Below are 20725 nucleotides of genomic sequence, written 5' to 3'. Positions count from 1 at the left end.
GCTGTTCCCGTCTCTCTAGCCCTGTAAGCCACGCCCTCCTTCATCCACGGACCAATCGCCGCTCTCCTCACCTGTCACACCCCCTTAGACCCCGCCCATCACTCGCACCGGCTCCTCACTCTCAAAACCGACCAATCCCCGCCCGCGTTCCTCAGGCGTCGCCCAATCAGCGCCCGCCGGCGGCAGGGCCGCAGCCAATCAGCGGCGGCGGCGCTCGGCGGGTCGGTGCATTCCAAGATGGCGGCGGTGCCGGGCGGGTCGCGGCGCTGGGACCCCGCGGCGCTGGGCCTGGACCCGTCCTGGCGCCTCACGGCCTACGGGGAACTGCGCGGCTGAGGCTGCAAAGTCCCGCAGGAGACGCTGCTCAAGCTCCTGGCGGGACTGGAGGGGCAGCGCCCGGGAGGAGGAGGCGGAGGGGAAGGGGCGGAAGCGGAGAGCGGCGGGGCCCCGGCGCTGGGTGAGAGTGGGGAGATCCCCGGGAGGGCTGCGGGGGTCCGGGGGCTCTGCGGCGAGCTCGGAGGTGCGGCCTCGGGGGCGCTCAGAGGCCTCGGGGAGCCCTCCGAGGGAGGCTTTGGGGGGAGCCAGGGGGGCTCGGGGGCGCTGAGGGGTTTGGGGGGGCCCGGGGGGAGCCAGGAGGGCTGCGGGCGGGCTCAGGACCATGGCGGGGGCGCTGAGCGGCCTCGGGGCAGTCCGGAGGGCAAAGGGCAGACCGGAGGGGGCTCGGGCAGGTGAGCGGGGGACGGGGCAAAGGTGGCGAGAGGCGGAGGGGGCAAAGGGCGCGGGGGGGAGGGGAGGAGCCGCGGGAGGGGCCGGGGAGGGGAGGGGCCCCCTCGGATCCGGTTCCCCCCTCCCGGCCGGATCCGCGTTCCCGTCCCCATCCGGGTCTGCCCCGTCCTTGTGTCCCCCACCCCCTGAGGGCTCGGTGCCCCCCCTGAGGGCTCGGTGCCCCCCTGTGCCCCCAGGCATCGGGCTGGACTCGTGTGTGATCCCGCTGCGGCACGGGGGGCTCTCGCTGGTGCAGACCACCGACTTCTTCTACCCCATCATCGATGACCCCTACATGATGGTACCCCAAAAACCCCCCTGAACCTCTCTGGGACCCCATAAATACCCACTGCACCCCAAAATCACCCCTGGGACCCCATAAATACCCACTGCATCCCCAAAATCACCCCTGGGACCCCATAAATACCCCCTGCACCCCAAAATCACCCCTGGGACCCCATAAATACCCACTGCACCCCAAAATCACCCCTGGGACCCCATAAATACCCACTGCACCCCAAAATCATCCCTGGGACCCCATAAATACCCACTTCACCCCAAAATCACCCCTGGGACCCCATAAATACCCACTGCACCCCAAAATCACCCCTGGAACCCCATAAATACCCACTGCATCCCAAAATCACCCCTGGGACCCCATAAATACACCTTGTACCCCAAAATCACCCCTGGGACCCCATAAATACACCTTGTACCCCAAAATCACCCCTGGGGCCCCCCCTGATCCCATCAGGGCTCTTGAGAGACCCCAAATTGCCCCCGGGGCCTTGGGCGGGCCCCTAATCCCACCCAAGAACCCAAAACCCCTCAGGGACCCCCCGAATCCATCCAGGGGTCCCCTCAATTCTCCCCTGGCCCTTCTTGGCCCCCCAAACCCCCCCCAAGATCCTTTAGCCCTCTCCTGGGCCCCCAAATCCCCCTGAGGGCCCCCAGAATCCCCTTGTGACCCCCCAGTTCTATGCTAGGCTTCCTAAACCCCAACTTGGGCTTCCCAAAACTCCACCTGGGGACCCCCCAGTCCCACCCTGGGCACGCCAAGTCCCCCCTGGCTACCTCAAATCCCACTCTGGGCAACCCAAATCCCACCTGGGGCCTCCAAATCCCACCCTGGGCACCTCAAATCCCACCTGGGTACTCCAAATTCCCCCCAAGGGCCCTCAAAATCCCACCCGGGGACCCCAAATCCCCCCAGGGGCCCCCAAAATCCCCTTCAGCCGCCCCCCAGTCCATCCCAAGGCTCCCGAACTCCACCTTGGACTCCCCCAAACACCATCAGGGTTCCCCAGTCCTGCCCTGGACCCCCCCAAACCCCCTCCCCCCGTTTCAGGGCCGCATCGCCTGCGCCAACGTCCTGAGTGACCTGTACGCCATGGGGGTGACAGAGTGTGACAACGTCCTGATGCTGCTGAGCGTCAGCCAGCGCATGAGCGACGAGGTGACAGGGACGGGGGGGACACGGGGACATGGGGGGGACACGGGGACATGGGGGGGACACGGGGACACACCCTGAGCGTGACAATGTCCTGATGCTGCTGAGCGTCAGCCAGCGCATGAGCGACGAGGTGACAGGGACGGGGGGGACACGGGGACATGGGGGGGACACGGGGACACACCCTGAGCGTGACAATGTCCTGATGCTGCTGAGCGTCAGCCAGCGCATGAGCGACGAGGTGACAGGGACGGGGGGGACACGGGGGGGGACACGGGGACATTGGGGGGACACAGGGACACACCCTGAGTGTGACAATGTCCTGATGCTGCTGAGCGTCAGCCAGCGCATGAGCGACGAGGTGACAGGGACGGGGGGGACACGGGGACATGGGGGGACACAGGGGTATAGAGAGGACAGAAGGACATGGACAGGACAGTGTGGGGACAGCAGACACAGTGGGCACACAGGGGGATACAGGGACATGGCGGGGACACAGGGACATGGGGGGACAGTGTGGGGACAGCAGACACAGGGGGACACAGGGACGTGGAGGGGACACGGACATGGGGGGACACAGGGACATGGGGACACAGAGACATGTGCAGGACAGTGGGGACAGCAGACATGGGGGGGACACAGGGACATGGGGGGGACACAGGGATGGGGAGGGGACACAGGGACATGGGGGGACACAGGGACATGGGGGGACAGTGTGGGAACAGCAGACACAGGGGGACACAGGGACGTGGAGGGGACACGGACATGGGGGGGACACAGGGACGTGGGGAGGACACAGGGGCGTGGAGGGACACATGGACATGGAGGGATGCAGGAGCACGGGCAGGACAGTGGGGACAGCAGACACAGGGGGACACAGGGACATGGGGGGACACAGGGACATGCGGGGACAGTGTGGGGACAGCAGACACAGCGGGACACAGGGACATGGGGGGACACAGGGACATGGGGGGACAGTGTGGGGACTGCAGACACAGGGGGGCACAGGGACATGGGGGGACAGTGTGGGGACTGCAGACACAGCGGGACACAGGGACATGGGGGGACAGTGTGGGGACAGCAGACACAGCGGGACACAGGGAGGCAGGTAGGTGGGGGTGGCAGGGTGGTGACAAGGACACGAAGGGGTAGCAGCAGTGTGTAAGGGGCACAGGGACACGAGGCAGGACAGGTGTGTGGCAGGGGCAGGATGGTGACAGGGACAGCCAAGGGGACAGACTCGAGGGGACACTGGCACGGCAGAGTCACTGTGCCATGGGGTGACAGTGACATCAGGCAGCACAGGGACACGGGGACACGTGGTGACACTGACAGGGGTGGGGTGGCAGGGATGGGGGCTCACAGTGACAGTGGGGACAGGGGACAGGGAGGTGGCAGGGATGTGAAAGTGACAGGTGTATTGAAGTGGCAGGAGTGGGTCACAGGGATATGGGGGGTGTCAGGGGACAGTGGAGGGTGACAGGGGACACTGTGGGGGTCGTAGGGGACACTGAGAGCGTGACAGGGACACTGCAGGGGTGACAGGGACAGAGGGAGTGACAGGGACACTGTGAGGGTGGCAGGGACACTGTGGGGGTGACAGGGACACTGTGGGGGTGACAGGGGGACACAGGGGGTGACAGAGGACACAGGGGGTGACAGAGGACACTGTGGGGGTGACAGGGGGACATGGGGTGACAGGGGACACTGTGGGGGTGACAGGGACATGGGGGTGACAGGGGGACATGGGGTGACAGGGGACACTGTGGGGGTGACAGGGACATGGGGGTGACAGGGGACATGGTGACAGAGGACACTGTGGGGGTGACAGGGGGCCACGGGGTGACAGGGCCGGTCGTGTCCCCCCAGGAACGGGACAAGGTGATGCCGCTGATCATCCAGGGCTTCCGGGACGCGGCCGAGGACGGGGGGACGTCGGTGACAGGGGGACACACCGTGCTCAACCCCTGGGTCATTGTGGGGGGCGTGGCCACCGCCGTCTGTCAATCAAGCGAGTTCATCATGTGAGTGGTGGGCAGGGCCACTGCTACCTGTCAGTCATTTCTGTGATGGGTGGGGCCACAGCCACATGTCAATCATTTGTGTGATGGGTGGGGGCACTGCCACCTGTCAATCATTTGTATCATAGGCAGGGCTACTGCTGCTTGTCAATCATTTCTGTGATGGGTGGGGGCACTGCCACCTATCAATCATTTCTGTGATGGGTGGGGCCACTATCACCTGTCAATCATTTGTGAGATGGGTGGGGCCACTGCCACCTGTCAATTGTGAGTGACAGAGGCGGGGCCTGGGGCAGGGTTGCTGCTGCCACTGAAAGCCATCATTGGAGTGGTGGGTGGGGCTTGGCAGGGGGTGTGGCCATGGCCATGTGTCAATCAAGGGAAGTGGGTGGTACTTGGGAACAGGGTGGGGCAGCTGCTGTCAATCAAGTGGGCTTGTCAATGTGAGTGACAGGCGGGGCCTGGGGTGGCACCTGGGGACATGGGGCAGGGCCTGAGGATGTGGGGGCGGGGTTTGGGACATGGGGGCGGGGTTTGGAATGTGGGGGCAGGGTTTGGGACATGGGGGCAGGGTTTGGAATGTGGGGGCAGGGTTTGGGAGATGGGGGCGGGGTTTGGGACATGGGGGCAGGGTTTGGGACATGGGGGCGGGGTTTGGGGACATGGGGGCAGGGTTTGGGACATGGGGGCAGGGTTTGGGGCATGGGGGCAGGGCCTGACAATGTGGGGGTGGGGTTTGGTGATATGGAGGCGTGGTTTGGGACATGGGGGCGGGGCCTGGGGCAGGGTATGTCCCACGCTGACTCCAGCCCTGGCCAGGCCGGATAGTGCCGTGCCTGGGGACGTCCTGGTGCTGACCAAGCCCTTGGGGACACACATGGCTGTCACCGCCCACCAGTGGCTGGACATGGTGAGTGGCACTGAGGGCACCTGGATGGGGCCAGGAGGGACAGGGGGACACTGCGGGGGGGGCCCAGAGCCAGCCCTGTGTCCCCAAGGACACCTCAGATGGGTCTGGAGACACTCAGGTGTCCCCAAGAGGAGCCACAATGGGACTAAAATCCACCCGAGGTGTCCCCAGTGGGACCCCAAAGCCACCCCTGATGTCCCTGAGGGATGGAACCACCCCCGATGTCCCCAAAGGGACCCTGAGCGCCACGGGGCCGTCCCCAAGGTGTCCCTGACGCTGTCCCCCCCGCTGTCCCTGCAGCCCGAGCGCTGGAACAAGATCAAGCTGGTGGTGACCCGGGAGGAGGTGGAGCTGGCCTACCAGGAGGCCGTGTCCAGCATGGCCACGCTGAACCGCACCGGTGCGTGACACTGGGGACAAGGGCCACCCTGCAGGGCCCCAGCGCCACCCCTGATGGACTCAGGGCATCCCAGAGCCACCCCAGATGTCCCCAGAGCCACCCCAGGGAACACAAAGCTACTGGGACAGTCCCTAAAGCGACCCTAGATGTCCCCAGAGTTGTTGCTGGGTGTCCCCAGGCCATGCTGGATGTCCCCAAAGGCGTCCCTGTGAGGTGACACGGTGTCCCTGTGATACGACACTGTCTGTGTGAGGTGACACGGTGTCCCTGTGAGATGACACGGTGTTCCTGGGAGGGAATAGGGTGGCCCTGTGATACGACAGTGTCCCACGGCATCCCTGTGAGGTGACATGGTGTCCCCACACCAGGGTGTTCCTGTGATGGGACGCCGTGTTTGTGTGAGGTGACACGGTGTCCCAGAGTGTCCCTGTGATGTGACACGCTGTCCCTGCGAGGTGACACGCTGTCCCAGTGTGGTGACGTGCTGTCCCAGCGTGGTGACACGCTGTCACTGCGAGGTGACACGCTGTCCCAGTGCGGTGACACGCTGTCCCTGCAAGGTGACACGTTGTCCCTGCGAGGTGACGTGCTGTCCCACGCTGTCCCAATGCAGTGACACGCTGTCCCTGTGAGGTGACACGCTGTCCCAGCGCGGTAACACGCTGTCCCAGTGCGGTGACACGCCGTCCCTGTGAGGTGACACGCTGTCCCAGTGCGGTGACACGCTGTCCCAGTGCGGTGACACGCCGTCCCTGTGAGGTGACACGCTGTCCCAGTGCGGTGACACGCCGTCCCTGTGAGGTGACACGCTGTCCCACACTGTCCCAGTGCGGTGTCACACTGTCCCTGTGAGGTGACACGCTGTCCCATGCTGTCCCTGCGTGGTGACACGCTGTCCCTGCGTGGTGACACGCCGTCCCAGCGCGGTGACACGCTGTCCCTGTGAGGTGACACGCTGTCCCTGTGAGGTGACACGCCGTCCCAGCGCGGTGACACGCTGTCCCAGTGCGGTGACACGCCGTCCCTGCGAGGTGACACGCTGTCCCAGTGCGGTGACACACTGTCCCAGCGCGGTGACACGCCGTCCCTGTGAGGTGACACGCTGTCCCAGTGCGGTGACACGCTGTCCCAGCGCGGTGACACGCCGTCCCTGCGAGGTGACACGCCGTCCCAGTGTGGTGACACGCTGTCTGTCCCCCAGCCGCGGGGCTGATGCGCGCCTTCGGGGCGCACGCAGCCACCGACGTCACGGGCTTCGGGGTGCTGGGGCACGCGCGCGCGCTGGCGGCGCAGCAGCGCCTGGACGTGGCCTTCGTCATCCACAACCTGCCCGTCATCGCCAGGATGGCCGCCGTCAGCAAGGCCTGCGGGGGCCGCGGGGGGCTGCTGCAGGGCACCGCCCCCGAGACCTCGGGTACGGCCCCCGGGGAGGGGCACCCCAAAAATGGGAAAAGGGCCACCGGGAATGGGGGTGGGGAGCTGGAAAATGGGGTGGGGGACCCTGAAATTGGGATGGAGAGCCCAAAAATGGGGTTGGGGACTCCCAAAATGCGGTTGGGGACCATGAAAATGGGATTGGGGGCCCTGAAATGGGGTTGGGGACCCTGAAAATGGGGGTGGGGACCCCAAAAATGGGGTTGGGGACCCCCAACATGGGGGTGGGGACCCTGAAAAGGGGAGAAGGGGCACCGGGAATGGGGCTGGGGACCCTGAAAATGGGATTGGGGAGCCCAAAAATGGGGGTGGGGACCATGAAAATGGGATTGGGGACCCCAAAAATAGGGGTGGGGATCCCCAACATGGGGGTGGGGACCCTGAAAATGGGAAAAGGGCACCGGGAATGGGGGTGGGACCCTGAAAATGGGATTGGGGAGTGTGAAAAATGTGGGTGGGGACCCTGAAAGTGGGAAAAGGGGCAGCGGGAATGGGGTGGGGGACCCTGAAATTGGGATGGAGAGCCCAAAAATGGGGTTAGGGACCTCCAAAATGGGGATAGGGACCCTGAAATTGGGGTTGGGGAGCCCGAAAATGGCAAAGGGGGCACCAGGAATGGGGTTGGGGACCCTGAAAACGGGATTGGGGGCCCTGAAATGGGGGTTGGGGACCCTGAAAATGGGTTGGGGAGCCCAAAAATGGGGAATGGGGTTGGGGACCCCCAAAATGGAGGTGGGGACCCTGAAAATGGGAAAAGGGGCATCGGGAATGGGGGTGGGGAGGCCAGAAATGGGGTGGGGAGCTGGAAAATGGGAAAAGGGAGCCCGAAAATGGGGTTGGGGACCCTGAAAATGGGAAAAGGGGCTCTGGGAATGGGGTGGGGGGCCCTGAAAACAGGATTGGGGAGCCTAAAAATGGGGTAGGGGACCCCGAAAAGGGGAAAAGGGGCTCTGAGAATGGGATTGGGGACCCCGAAAATGGGAAAAGGGGTGCTAAAAATGGGATAAGATGCCCCAAAAATAGTGTAAGAGACCCTCAAAGTGGGATAAGGGACCCCAAAAATGGAATTAGGGGTGCTAAGAGACTCCAAAAATGGAGTAAGGGACCCCGAAAATGGAATGCAAAAATCCTTCCAAAAGGAGGAGGGAGGGATCCCAGAAACAGAGGGAGAAATCCCAAAATTGGAGGGATGTTCCCCAAAAGCGGCGGGTGGCATCCCCCAGACTCCTCATTTTGGGTGAAACCCCCCAAAATCCCCATTTCCCACCCCCCACCCCGCTTCTGGGGTGCCCGGGTTTTGGGGTGCCCGGGTTTTGGGGTGTTCCGGAGTGGTTTGGGGGAATTTTTGAGGTATTTTGGGGTGCCCAAGGTTTTGGGGTGCTGGGGTTTCAGGGTGCTGGGGTTTTGGGGTGCCTGTGGTTCCGGGGTGCCCGGGTATTGGGGTGATGGGGTTTCGAGGTTTTGGGGTGCCTGCATTTTGGGGTTTTGGTGTTCCAGGGTGCCGGGGTTTTGGGGTGCCCCCATTTTGGGGTATTGGGGTGCCTGCATTTTGGGGTTTTGGGGTTATGGGTTACCAAGGTTTTGAGGTGCCAGGGTTTTGGGGTGCCTGCATTTTTGGGGTTTGTGGTTTTGGGGTGCCGGGGTTTTGGGTTGCCTGGGTTTTGGGGTTATGGGGTGCTGGGGTTTTGGGATGCCCCCATTTCAGGGTTTTGGGGTGCCTGTGTTTTGGGGTTATCGGTTACCGGGGTTTTGGGGTGCCCATGTTTTGGAGTCCCAGGCTTTTGAGGTTTTGGGTGCCTGCGTTTTGGGGTTTTGGGGTTCCGGGGTTTTGGGTTGCCTGGGTTTTGGGGTTCCAGGGTTTTGGGGTGCCGGGGTTTTGGGGTGCCCGCATTCTGGGGTTTTGGGTTGCCCGGGTTTTGGGGTGCCAGGGTTTTGGGGTGCTGGGGTTTTGGGATGCCCGCATTCTGGGGTTTTGGGTTGCCCGGGTTTTGGGGTGCCAGGGTGCCGGGGTTTTGGGGTGCCCGCATTCTGGGGTTTTGGGTTGCCCGGGTTTTGGGGTGCCAGGGTGCCGGGGCTTTGGGGTGTCTGCATTTTGGGGTTTGGGGGTTTTGGGGTGCTGGGGTTTTGGGTTGCCTGGGTTTTGGGGTGCCGGGGTTTTGGGGTGCCTGCATTTTGGGGTTTTGAGGTTTTGGGTTGCCCGGGTTTTGGGGTGCCGGGGTTTTGGGGTGCCTGCATTTTGGGGTTTGGGGGTTTTGGGTTGCCCGGGTTTTGGGGTGCCCGGGGTTTGGGGGTTTTGGGGTGCCGGAGTTTTGGGTTGCCCGCGTTCCGGGGTTTTGGGTTGCCCGGGTTTTGGGGTTTGGGGGTTTTGGGGTGCCGGGGTTCCGCCGCGCCCTGAGCGCCGTTCCCGCAGGGGGGCTGCTGGTGGTGCTGCCCCGCGCCCAGGCCGCGCGGTTCTGCGCCGAGCTGAAGGCGCCGGGCCGCGCCCCGGGGCTGCAGGCCTGGATCGTGGGCGTGGTGGAGAAGGGGCCCCGCGGCGCCCGCGTCATCGACAAACCCCGGGTGATCGAGGTGCCCCCCGCGGGGCCCCCGACAGCCCCGGGACCCCCCCCCCGGAGCCGCCCCGAGCCGCCTTCTAGGGGAGAGACCCCCCAAAACTCCCCAAACCAGGCAAATCCCAACGCTGAGACAGCTCCCGGAAAAGGGACCCCAAAGAAAACCCCAAAGTTGGGTCAGATCCCCCCGACAGAGCCACGCCGAGCCCCCCGTTAGGGGACCCCAAAGAAACCCCCAAAAATCCCCGGGGCTCGCTGTGGCCAAAATCCCCCCCCCCAAAAAAAAAAACAAACCAAAAATCCCATCAAAGCTGCCCCAAGAATCAGTCAAACATCTCCCCAGAAAATCCAATCACAGTTCCCCCAGATTAAGTCAATCCCCCCCAAAAAAATCCAATCAAAATTCCCCCAAATTAGGTCAAACCCCCCCAAAAAATCCAAAGGCCCCCCAAATGAGGTCAAGCCCCCTTTTCAGGGGACCCCAAAACCTCCCCAGATCTGTGCCCAACCCCCCCCAGCGCTGCAGGTGAACCCCCCAAGATCCTGACCCAGCTCTGCACAACGAGGGTCCCCCAAAATTCCCCCTCCCCTTTTTTGGGGACCCCTCTAAGATCATCTCCCTCCCCCCCCCCCCGGCTCTGCCCGATGAGCAGCGGGCGGAGCCCCCCCAGCACCCCCAAAATCCCCCCCACGTGACGCCCCCCCCCAAAACCCCCCGCGGGGGTGGGGGAGGGGCTGAGACTCCCCCTCAGTGAGGGGGGGGTTGGGGGGAACCCCCCAGAAATGGGGAATAAATGAGATTTCAGCCAAATTCAGGGGGCCTTTATTGAGGGGGGGTGGGTCGCCCCAAAATCCCGGGTGGCGTTTGGGGGTTCCCCCACATGGGAGGGGATGGTCCAAGGGGCTTGGGAGGATGGGGGCACCCCAGGGGGGATCTCTGGGGGGGCTTTGGGGCATCCTCCCCCCCAAAATGATCCAATCCCTGCCGTGGATCCAGAGAGGAGATTCCCAGAGGAAAATGTGGGGGGGGTTTGGGGTTCCCAAACCCCAGGTTGAGGCTCCGGGGGTGATTTTGGGGTGCTCCCTCCCCACCTGATCCAGTTCCTGCCGTGGATCCAGAGAAGAGATTCCCAGAGGAAAATTTGGGGTTTTTGGGGGGGGATTTTGGGGTTCCCCCTGGGTTGAGGCTCCTGGGGTGTTTTTGGGGTGCCCCTGAGGTGATATTGGGGTGCCCCAGGGGGTGATATTGGGGTGCCGTGGGGGTGATTCTGGGGCACCCCGGGGGTGTTTTTGGGGTGCCCCAGGGGTGATTCTGCGGCGCCCCGGGATTGTTTTTGGGGTGCCCCGGGGGTGTTTTTGGGGTGCCCCCAGGGTGATTTTGGGGTGCCCCGGGTGTTTCTGGGGTGCCCCGGGTGTTTCTGGGGTGCCCCGGGGGTTTTGGGGCCCCCCTCACTTGATGCAGTCCATGACGTGGATCTGCAGCGTGTCCATGTCCGGAGCCTTGTACTGGCACTTGGGGCAGCACAGGTCGGGCCCCTCCTCGGGGGGGGGCAGGAGCCCCCCAAAACCTGTGGGGGGACGGGGGGGAGGGGCACAGTCAGGCCCTGCCCCTCCCCCAGGGGAGGATTTGGGGGTCCCGGGCCCCCCCTCTGTACTCACCCCCCGCTGGGGCCGGGGGCGGCTCCGAATGCCGGTTCCGCATCTCCTCCAGACGAGCCCTGGGGGAAATGGGGGGATTTGGGGCATTTGGGGGAATTTGGGGGGTCTCAGGGGGCTTTGGGGGGGTCAGGGAGATGTTGGGGGGGGGGGGCTAGGGGTTGTTTGGGGGCCGTTGGGGTTTTTGGGGGGACACCCAGAGTGTTTGGGGGAGTTGAGGGATTTTGGGGGAGCCTGGGGGATGTCAGGGAGGAGGGAGAGGGGGAATGGGGGGTGGTTTTGGGGGCTCCTCAGGGTGTTTGGGGCTGGTTTCGGGGTGTTCTGGGTGTTTTGGGGTAGCTTTAGAGCGGGGGGTTTGTTGTGGTCCCCCAGGGAGTTTTGGGAGAGGTTTTGGGGGATTTTGGTTGTTTGGGAGGCAGCCAGGGTGTTCGGGGGGAAGTTGGGGTCTTTTGGGGCATTTGGGGGTGGTTTTGGGATGTTATGGGGAGTTTAGAGGGGTTTTTTGGGGTGTTTCAGGGTATTTGGGGGTGGTTTTGGGGTGCTTTGGGGTATTTCCTGGGTGTTCTGGGGTGGTTTTGGGGTGTTCTGTGGTGTTTTAGGGGTGTTTTAGGTGTTCTGGTGTGTTTCTGGGATATTTTGAGGTGTTCTGGGGAGTTTTTGGGGTGTTTCTGGGGTGTTTTTGGGGTTTCAGTGCCCTACCGGGCCCCGTCCCCGCCGAGCCGCAGCCGCAGCTGGTTCAGCTCCTCCTGCAGAGCCTCGCGCTGCCCGTGCAGCTGCTCCCGCGCCGCGCGCTCCGCCTCGAAATCCGCCCGGTAAATGTCGGCCTGGGGACACCGGGGGGTCAGGACCCCAAACCCAACCAGGGAACCACAAATTCCAACCAGGGAACCCCCAAATCCAACCAGGGAACCCTCAAACCCAACCAGGAAACCCCAAATTCCAACCAGGGAACCCCAAATTCCAACCAGGGAACCCCCAGATCCAACCAGGAAACGCCAAATTCCAACCAGGGAACCCCCAGATCCAACCAGGAAACGCCAAATTCCAACCAGGGAACCCCCAAATCCAACCAGGGAAGCCCCAAAACATGGAACCCCAAATCCAACCAGGGAACCCCCAAACCCAACCAGGGAACCCCAAAATCCAACCAGGGAACTCCCAGATCCAACCAGGGAACCCCCAGATCCAACCAGGGAACCCCCAAATCCAACCAAGGAAGCCCCAGATCCAACCAGGGAACCCTCAAACCTAACCACAGAATGCCAAAACCCAACCAGGGAACCCCCAAAGACAACCAGGGGAGATTCAGGGGGCTCTGGGGGGTCAGGGGAGATTCGGGGTGTCAGGGGGGCTCTGTGGTGTCAGGGGGGGCTCTGGGGGGTCAGGACCTCCCTGAGCTCCCTCAGGACCCCTCAAACCCCTCTGGGAACCCCCAAATCCCCCCTGATGCTCCCAGATCCCCCCGGCCCCACCTTGGGGACGTTCACCTGGGTTTGGGGGGATCGGGGGTCTCGGGACCCCCCCAAAGGACCCCCCCAGCCCCACCTGGGCCTGCAGCACCGGGATGGTCTCCAGGGCCGCCCGCTGGCGCTCGGCCTCGGCCTTGAGGCGATCGATGAGCTCCTGCTTGAGGGCCAGCGCGGCCTCGGCCGCCCGCAGCTGCTCCTGTGTCACCTGCACGGGGGGGAGTGACACCTGTGACACCTGAGAGATCACCTGTGACACCTGGGGGTCACCTGTGCCACCTGGGGGTCACCTGTGCCACCTGAGAGATCACCTGTGTCACCTGGGGGTCACCTGGGACACCTGAGGGATCACCTGTGACACCTGAGAGATCACCTGTGCCACCTGGGGGTCACCTGGGACACCTGAGGGATCACCTGTGACACCTGAGAGATCACCTGTGACACCTGAGAGATCACCTGTGCCACCTGGGGGTCACCTGGGACACCTGAGGGATCACCTGTGACACCTGAGAGATCACCTGTGACACCTGAGAGATCACCTGTGCCACCTGGGGGTCACGTGGGACACCTGAGGGATCACCTGTGACACGTGGGGGTCACCTGGGACACCTGAGAGATCACCTGTGACACCTGAGGGATCACCTGTGCCACCTGAGGGTCACCTGGGACACCTGAGGAATCACCTGTGACACCTGAGAGATCACCTGTGCCACCTGGGGGTCACCTGGGACACCTGAGGGATCACCTGTGACACCTGGGGGTCACCTGGGACATCTGAGAGATCACCTGTGACACCTGTGCCACCTGAGGGATCACCTGTGACACCTGTGCCACCTGGGGGGTCACCTGGGACACCTGAGAGATCACCTGTGATGTCTGTGACACCTGAGGGTCACCTGTGCCACTTGGGGGTCAACCTGTGGGTAACCTGTGACACCTGGGGGTCACCTGTGCCACCTGAGAGTCACCTGTGACACCTGTGCCACCCGGGGGTCACCTGTGCTACCTGAGGGATCACCTGTGACACCTGGGGGTCACCTCTGTCACCCCCAATCCCCCCCCCCCCACTGCACCCCCAGTGTGGCCTCGGCCCCCTGGAGCTGTTCCTGTGTCACCTGGGGGCGACAATGACACCTGGGGGTCACCTGGGGGACACCTCTGTCACCCCCAGGTCCCCAAGTGCAGCCTCAGCTCCCGAGCTGCTCCCGGGCCACCTGCAGGGGGACAGTGACACCTTGCAGGTGTCACCTGTGCCACCTGGGGGTCACCTGTGTCACCCCCAGCCCCCCAGCTACAGGCTCCTGTGTCACCTGGGGCAGTACAGTGACACCTGGGGCGCACCTGTGTCACCTGGGGGGTGGCACTGTCACCTGGGGACTCACCTGAGGGCACCTAAAGCACCCAAGGGGCCACAGGGACATTCCAGGTGTCCCTAAGGGACTGGGACGGGGCCAAGGTGCCACTGCGGGGGGAATGAGGGGACAAGGGGCTGCCCCGGGGTCCCCAAGGGAGGGGACGTGACCCTCCGTGTCCCCCGGTGTCCCCTGTCCCTCACCTGGCTCCGTTTGTCCCCCTCCAGGCTGGCCTTGATGTGGGCGTCGTACTCCTGGAACAGGTGATGGTAGGCGGCCTGCAGCTGCACCAGCTTCCTCCTGGGACATGGGGGACATTGGGGACATGGATTGGGGACATTGACTGGGGACACTGAGGACTTTGTGGGGACAGGCAGCCTGCAGCTGCACCAGCTTCCTCCTGGGACATGGGGGACATTGGGGACATGGATTGGGGACACTGACTGGGGACACTGAGGACTTTGAGGGGACAGGCAGCCTGCAGCTGCACCAGCTTCCTCCTGGGACATGGGGGACATTGGGGGGACAGGCGGCCTGCAGCTGCACCAGCTTCCTCCTGGGACATGGGGGACATTGGGGACACTGGGGACACTGAGGACATTGGGGGGACAGGCAGCCTGCAGCTGCACCAGCTTCCTCCTGGGACATGGGGGACATTGGGGGGACAGGCAGCCTGCAGCTGCACCAGCTTCCTCCTGGGACATGGGGGACATTGGGGACATTGGGGACACTGGGGACATTGGGGGGACAGGCAGCCTGCAGCTGCACCAGCTTCCTCCTGGGACATGGGGGACATTGGGGACACTGGGGACACTGGGGACATTGTGGGGACAGGCAGCCTGCAGCTGCACCAGCTTCCTCCTGGGACATGGGGGACATTGGGGACATGGATTGGGGACACTGGGGACACTGGGGACATGGACTGGGGACACTGAGGACATTGGGGTGACAGGCAGCCTGCAGCTGCACCAGCTTCCTCCTGGGGACAGGGGACAGTGAGGGGACACTGGGGACATCATCAGGGACAGGTGGCTTCTGCCTTGGGGACACTGGGGACATTGAGTGCCAATGCCTCCCCCGTGTCCCCTCACTGGGACAGGTGGCCTTGAGCCCCACCAACGTCCAGCTGGGACACTGGGGACAGTGAGGGGACACTGGGGACATCAATGGGTGTCCGCAGGTGCCACCCCTGCCCACGTCCCCGCAATGTCCCCATTGTCACTCACTCCTCCCCGGTGTCCCCATGTCCCCGTTGTCACTCACTCCTCCCCGGTGTCCCCATGTCCCCGTTGTCACTCACTCCTCCCCGGTGTCCCCATGTCCCCATTGTCACTCACTCCTCCCCGGTGTCCCCATGTCCCCGTTGTCACTCACTCCTCCCCGGTGTCCCCATGTCCCCATTGTCACTCACTCCTCCCCGGTGTCCCCATGTCCCCATTGTCACTCACTTCTCCCCGGTGTCCCCATGTCCCCAGTGTCCCCATTGTCACTCACTTCTCCCCGGTGTCCCCATGTCCCCGCTGTCACTCACTCCTCCCCGGTGTCCCCATGTCCCCAGTGTCCCCGTTGTCACTCACTCCTCCCCGGTGTCCCCAGTGTCCCCGTTGTCACTCACTCCTCCCCGGTGTCCCCATGTCCCCAGTGTCCCCGTTGTCACTCACTTCTCCTCGGTGGCCCCGTGCCGCTCCACCCTCAGGGCGGTTTCCAGGTTGGTCACCTGGAGCCGGAGCTGGTCCAGCTGCACCTGGTGGCCCTGGGTCACCTCCTCCAGCTGCTGGCACCGCTCGGCGTCACCGCGGGCCCTGTGACACAGGGACACCCCATTGTCACCCACTGTCACCCTGTGCCACCTCCTCCAGCTGCTGGCACTGCTCGGTGTCCCCATGGGCCCTGGGACATCCCAGGGACACCCCACTGTCACTGAGTGCCACCCAAACAGTGGCACCTCCTCAAAGTGGTGGCACCGCCCGGCATCCCCTTGGGGCTCTGTGTGTCACCCAGTGTCACCTCCTTGAGCTGGTGGCACCACTCAGCACCCATTGAGCTCTGTGACACCCCAGTGTCACTCGGTGTCACCTGCACAGGTGTCACCCCCACCTGCGCTCCAGGTGCTCCGGCTCCGCCCGGCTCTGCTGCGGTGTCCCCTCCCCTTGGGGACAGTCCCTGACCCCGACCACACCTCGTGCCACCCCCAGGTGTCCCCACCTGTGCTCCAGTGGTCCCCATGTCCACCCAGGTGTCCCTGTGTCCCCCCAGGTGTCCCCAGGTGTCTCCCTGGGTGTCTTCCCAGGTGTCTCCGTGTCCCCCCACATGTCTCCAGGTGTCCCTGTGTTTTCCCAGGTGTCTCCGTGTCACCCCAGGTATCCCCAGGTGCCCCTGTGTCCCCAGGTGCCCCTGTGTCCCCCCAGGTGCCCCTGTGTCCCCCCAGGTGTCCCCGTGTCCCCCAGGTGTCCCCACCTGCGCTCCAGGTGCTCTCTCTCCGCCCGGCTCCGCTCCAGGCGATTTTGGCTCTCCCGGAGCTCCCCCAGCAGCGACGTCACCTGGGCCTGCACCTGGGCCTTGTCCTGCTGGGGACAGGGACAGGGACACTGTCACCCCTGCTGGCACCTGGGCCTTGTCCTGCTGGGGACAGGGACAGGGACACTGTCACCCCTGCTGGCACCTGGGCCTTGTCCTGCTGGGGACAGGGACAGGGACACTGTCACCCTCTGCGTGTCCCCAGCTATCCCCAGGTGTGTCCGGTGTCCCCACCAGTCCCCAGTGTCCCCAGCTGTCCCCATGTCCTCACGGAAACCCCAGTGTCCTCAGGGTTCTCCCCATGTCCCCAGGGCTGTCCCCATGGAGCCCCAGCTGTCCCCATGTGTCCCCAGGACTGTTCCCGTGAAGCCCCAGCTGTCCCCAGGGCTGTCCCCAGGTGTCCCCAGGGCTGTCCCCGTGAAGCCCCAGCTGTCCCCAGGGCTGTCCCCAGGTGTCCCCATGTCCCCAGGTGTCCCCGGTACCTCCAGCTGGCGGCGCAGGCCCTGCAGCTGCAGCTCGGCCGCACGGGAAACGTCCTGAGCCCGGAGCTCGGCCACGGCCACGCGCGCCCGCAGTGCCACCAGCCTGTCCCCAAATGTCACCAAATGTCACCAAACCCTGCCCACGCGCGCCCGCAGTGCCACCAGCCTGTCCCCAAATGTCACCAAGCCCTGCCCACGTGCGCCCGCAGTGTCACCAGCCTGGGGATAATGTCCCCAGAGTGTCCCCAACACCCCCAGCCTCCCTCAGCCATGGCCACCACCCGCCTAGGGGTCCCCAAAGTGTCCCCAAGAGCCCTCAGGTGTCCCCAGTGTGTCCTCAAATGTCCCCAAGTGTCTCCAAGTGTCCCCAAAGTGCTCCAAGCGTTCCCAAAGTGCTCCTGAAGCAACTCCAAAGTGTCCCAAACTGCCCCCAAGTGTCCCCAGAGTGGTCAAAAAGTGCCCCCAAGTGTCCCCAGACTGTCCCCAAGTGACCCCAGAGTGCTCCCAACTGCCCCAGACTGTCCCCTAGTGCCCCCAGACTGTCCCCATATTGTACCCAAGTGTCCCCAGAGTGCCCCCAGGTGTCCCCTGACTGTTCCCATGTGCTCCCGAGTGTCCCCAGGTGTCTCCAAGTGGCCTCAATTGTCCCCATGTGCGCCTAAGTGTCCCCAGATGTCCCCAGACTGTCCCCAGGTGTCCCCAGGGTCCCTGACTCACTCAGCCTCAGCCTCTGCCAGGCGCTGCCTCAGCTGCTCCTCGGAGCTGGGGAGACACGACGGGGGGTCAGGAGGGGTGGGGGACATTGGGGTGTCCCCAAGGGGCAGGGGACAGGGGGGAGGGGCTCACCTGGGCTCCGGGGGGGCGCCGGGGGGGGCCTGGGGGGGCTCCGGGACAGCGGGGACATCCTCCAATGGGGGGGACACCGAGCGGGGGGATGCCTTGGGGGGCTGTGGGGACATTGGGGACATCAGGGGGACATTAGGGGCTCCCCAGGGGGACATTGGGGGACATCAAGGGGACATTGGGGAGAGGGGGGAGGACATTGGGGGACACAAAGGGACATGGTGGGTGCAGTGGGAGAGGTGGGGGGACACGGGGGGGGTGACAGAGGGGACATGGGGGGAGGGGACACAGTGGGGGGGCCACACATACCTCGGTGCTGGTGTCAGGGGTGCTCCTGCAGATGTCCCCAGTATCCCTGAGAGTGTCCCTGAGGGTGTCCCTGATGTCCACAGGGGTGTCCCTGATGTCTGGGAGGGTGTCCCTGATGTCCCCAGGCGTGTCCTTGGTGTCCCCAGGGGTGTCCTCGGTGTCCCTGATGTCCCCAGCGGTGTCCTTGGTGTGCTCGGGGCGGTCCTTGGTGTCCCCAGGTGCGTCCCTGATGTCCCCAGGGGTGTCCCTGCCGTCCCCGGGGGTGTCTGTGGTGTCCTCAGGGCTGTCCCCGGGGGTGTCCCCGCGCTGTCCCCGCAGGTGCAGCACCAGCTCCCGGGCCTGTCCCCAGCGTCCCCAGAGCAGCTCCCGCTCCCCCCGGCGCTGCTGCTGCAGCTTCCGCAGCTCCTCCAGGCGCTGCCGCAGCGACTGCGTGCAGTGACACAGGGCTCCTGTGGACAGGGACACAGGGACATGGGGACAGCAGTGACACAGGGCTCCTGGGGACAGCAGTGACACAGGGCTCCTGGGGACAGGGACACAGGGACATGGGGACAGCAGTGACACAGGGCTCCTGGGGACAGGGACACAGGGACATGGGGACAGCAGTGACACAGGGCTCCTGGGGACAGCAGTGACACAGGGCTCCTGGGGACAGCAGTGACACAGGGCTCCTGGGGACAGGGACACAGGGACATGGGGACAGCAGTGACACAGGGCTTCTGGGGACAGGGACACGGGGACAGCAGTGACACAGGGCTTCTGGGGACAGGGACACAGGGACACGGGGACAGCAGTGACACAGGGCTCCTGGGGACAGGGACACAGGAACATGGGGACAGCAGTGACACAGGGCTCCTGGGGACAGGGACACAGGGACATGGGGACAGCAGTGACACAGGGCTCCTGGGGACAGGGACACAGGGACATGGGGACAGCAGTGACACAGGGCTCCTGGGGACAGGGACACGGGGACATGGGTACAGCAGTGACACAGGGCTCCTGGGGACAGGGACACGGGGACATGGGGACAGCAGTGACACAGGGCTCCTGGGGACAGCAGTGACACAGGGCTCCTGGGGACAGGGACACAGGGACATGGGGACAGCAGTGACACAGGGCTCCTGGGGACAGGGACACAGGGACATGGGGACAGCAGTGACACAGGGCTCCTGGGGACGGGGACACAGGGACATGGGGACAGCAGTGACACAGGGCTCCTGGGGACAGGGACCCAGGGACAGCAGTGACACAGGGCTCCTGGGAACAGGGACACAGGGACACGGGGACAGCAGTGACACAGGGACATGGGGACAGGGACACAGGGACATGGGGACAGCAGTGACACAGGGCTCCTGGGGACAGGGACATGGGGACAGCAGTGACACAGGGCTCCTGGGGACAGGGACACGGGGACAGCAGTGACACAGGGCTCCTGGGGACAGCTGCAGGGACAGCAGGAACACTGGGGACATCGGGGGCAATGGGGACAGCAGGGACAGCATTGGGGACAGCTGGGACAGTGAGGACATCGGGGACATCAACAGGGACAGGGGCACTGGGGACAGTGGGGACAGCAGGGACACTGGGGACATCAGCAGGGACTGGGGACAGCGGGGACATTGGGGACATTGGCAGGGACCATGGGCATCAGGGGCATTGGAACACTGGGCACATTCAGGGGACATCAGAGGGGTTGGGGACATTGGGCAGGTTGGGGACATGGGGTCGTTGGGACATTGGTGACATCGGGGGGTTTGGGGACATTAAGGACACTGGGGCTTTGGACACTGAGGGGCCATTGTGACATTGAGGACATTGGGACACGGGGGGGACATCGGGGACACTGCGGGGACATTGGGGGTAAGTTGGAGACACGGGGGACGTTGGGGACACTGGGGACACCGGGGGACGTTGGGGACACTGGGAGCACCGGGGACATCGGGGCTGTTGGTGAAATGAGGAACATGGAGAGGACATTGGGGACCTTGGGGACATCGGGGGGTGGAGACGCTGGGGACATCGGGATGTGGGGATGTTGGGGGGACATCGAGGGAACATCGGGGACGTTGAGGGGACGGGGGACATTGGGGACATTGGAGGTGCTGAGGGCATCGGGGGACATCAGGGGACATTGGTGGGGACACGGGGACACCCCCGCCGTGCCCCCAGCGCCCCTCCCAGTGCGGCCAGGCCCTCCCGGCCCGCGCAGTTCTCACCCCTCAGCTCGCGGTTCTCCGCCCGCAGCCTCTGCAGCGCCTCCGCCAGCGCCGGCTCCGCCTCGGGCCCCGGCTGCACCATCTCTGCGGGCCGCCGCCAGCGCCCGCCGCTCATCGGCGGCTCCCGGGGGGCTCGGGGGCGCTTTGGGGCCGAGTTCGGGGATTTTTGGGCCGAATTCGGGGATTTTTGGGATCCCGGCGGCTCCGGCGGCGCCGCCACTTCCTGCTTCCGCCGCGGGCGCGTGACGTCACCGCGCCCCGCTGCACTTCCGCCTCGTAAATGTCATGGCGGCGCCATAGCAACGCCGAGGGCGGACAGCGCTGATTGGTTACGCCTCCGCGTGTAGCCTCG

At 64.4% G+C, this 20725-nt stretch overlaps 1 protein-coding gene and 1 pseudogene across 2 annotated transcripts; one reads left to right on the top strand and one right to left on the bottom strand.

Moving 5' to 3' along the window:
* The first annotated feature begins 221 nt into the window (after positions 1 to 221).
* LOC137466516 (selenide, water dikinase 1-like) lies at positions 222 to 10343 on the top strand (annotated as a pseudogene).
* Positions 10342 to 20628, bottom strand: IKBKG (inhibitor of nuclear factor kappa B kinase regulatory subunit gamma). 2 transcript variants are annotated; one of them, XM_068178241.1, is made up of 12 exons: positions 20374 to 20628; positions 18158 to 18606; positions 17852 to 17952; positions 17723 to 17767; positions 17006 to 17108; positions 16464 to 16570; positions 15668 to 15808; positions 14210 to 14306; positions 12734 to 12862; positions 11888 to 12012; positions 11192 to 11250; positions 10342 to 11100 (listed from the first exon to the last, which is right to left on the bottom strand). In XM_068178241.1, exons 1-12 carry the CDS (start codon positions 20486 to 20488, stop codon positions 10982 to 10984), a joined length of 1590 nt encoding a protein of 529 aa, XP_068034342.1. In that variant the 5' UTR covers positions 20489 to 20628; the 3' UTR covers positions 10342 to 10981. The 2 variants fall into 2 exon arrangements, with proteins under 2 accessions (XP_068034342.1, XP_068034341.1); XM_068178240.1 differs by having other exon boundaries at positions 10343 to 11100; positions 16464 to 16573; positions 20374 to 20627.
* Between the last annotated feature and the right edge of the window lie 97 nt (positions 20629 to 20725).

This window comes from Anomalospiza imberbis, unplaced genomic scaffold, assembly GCF_031753505.1.
Source record: "Anomalospiza imberbis isolate Cuckoo-Finch-1a 21T00152 unplaced genomic scaffold, ASM3175350v1 scaffold_244, whole genome shotgun sequence".
NCBI lineage: Eukaryota > Metazoa > Chordata > Aves > Passeriformes > Viduidae > Anomalospiza > Anomalospiza imberbis.
The sequence above is the reverse complement of the archived record's forward strand: the minus strand, read 5'-3'. Positions and strand labels throughout refer to the sequence as shown.

What these genes read in the sequence shown, in the direction of transcription:
- IKBKG (XM_068178240.1), bottom strand. Translation starts at nt 20,488, where the DNA reads ATGAGCGGCGGGCGCTGGCGGCGGCCCGCAGAGATGGTGCAGCCGGGG. An exon ending in GGAGAACCGCGAGCTGAGGG is followed by an intron (nt 18,607 to 20,373) that starts GTGAGAACTGCG and finishes CCCTGTCCACAG; the next exon opens with GAGCCCTGTGTCACTGCACG. An exon ending in GGCGCCCCCCCGGAGCCCAG is followed by an intron (nt 17,768 to 17,851) that starts GTGAGCCCCTCC and finishes GTGTCTCCCCAG; the next exon opens with CTCCGAGGAGCAGCTGAGGC.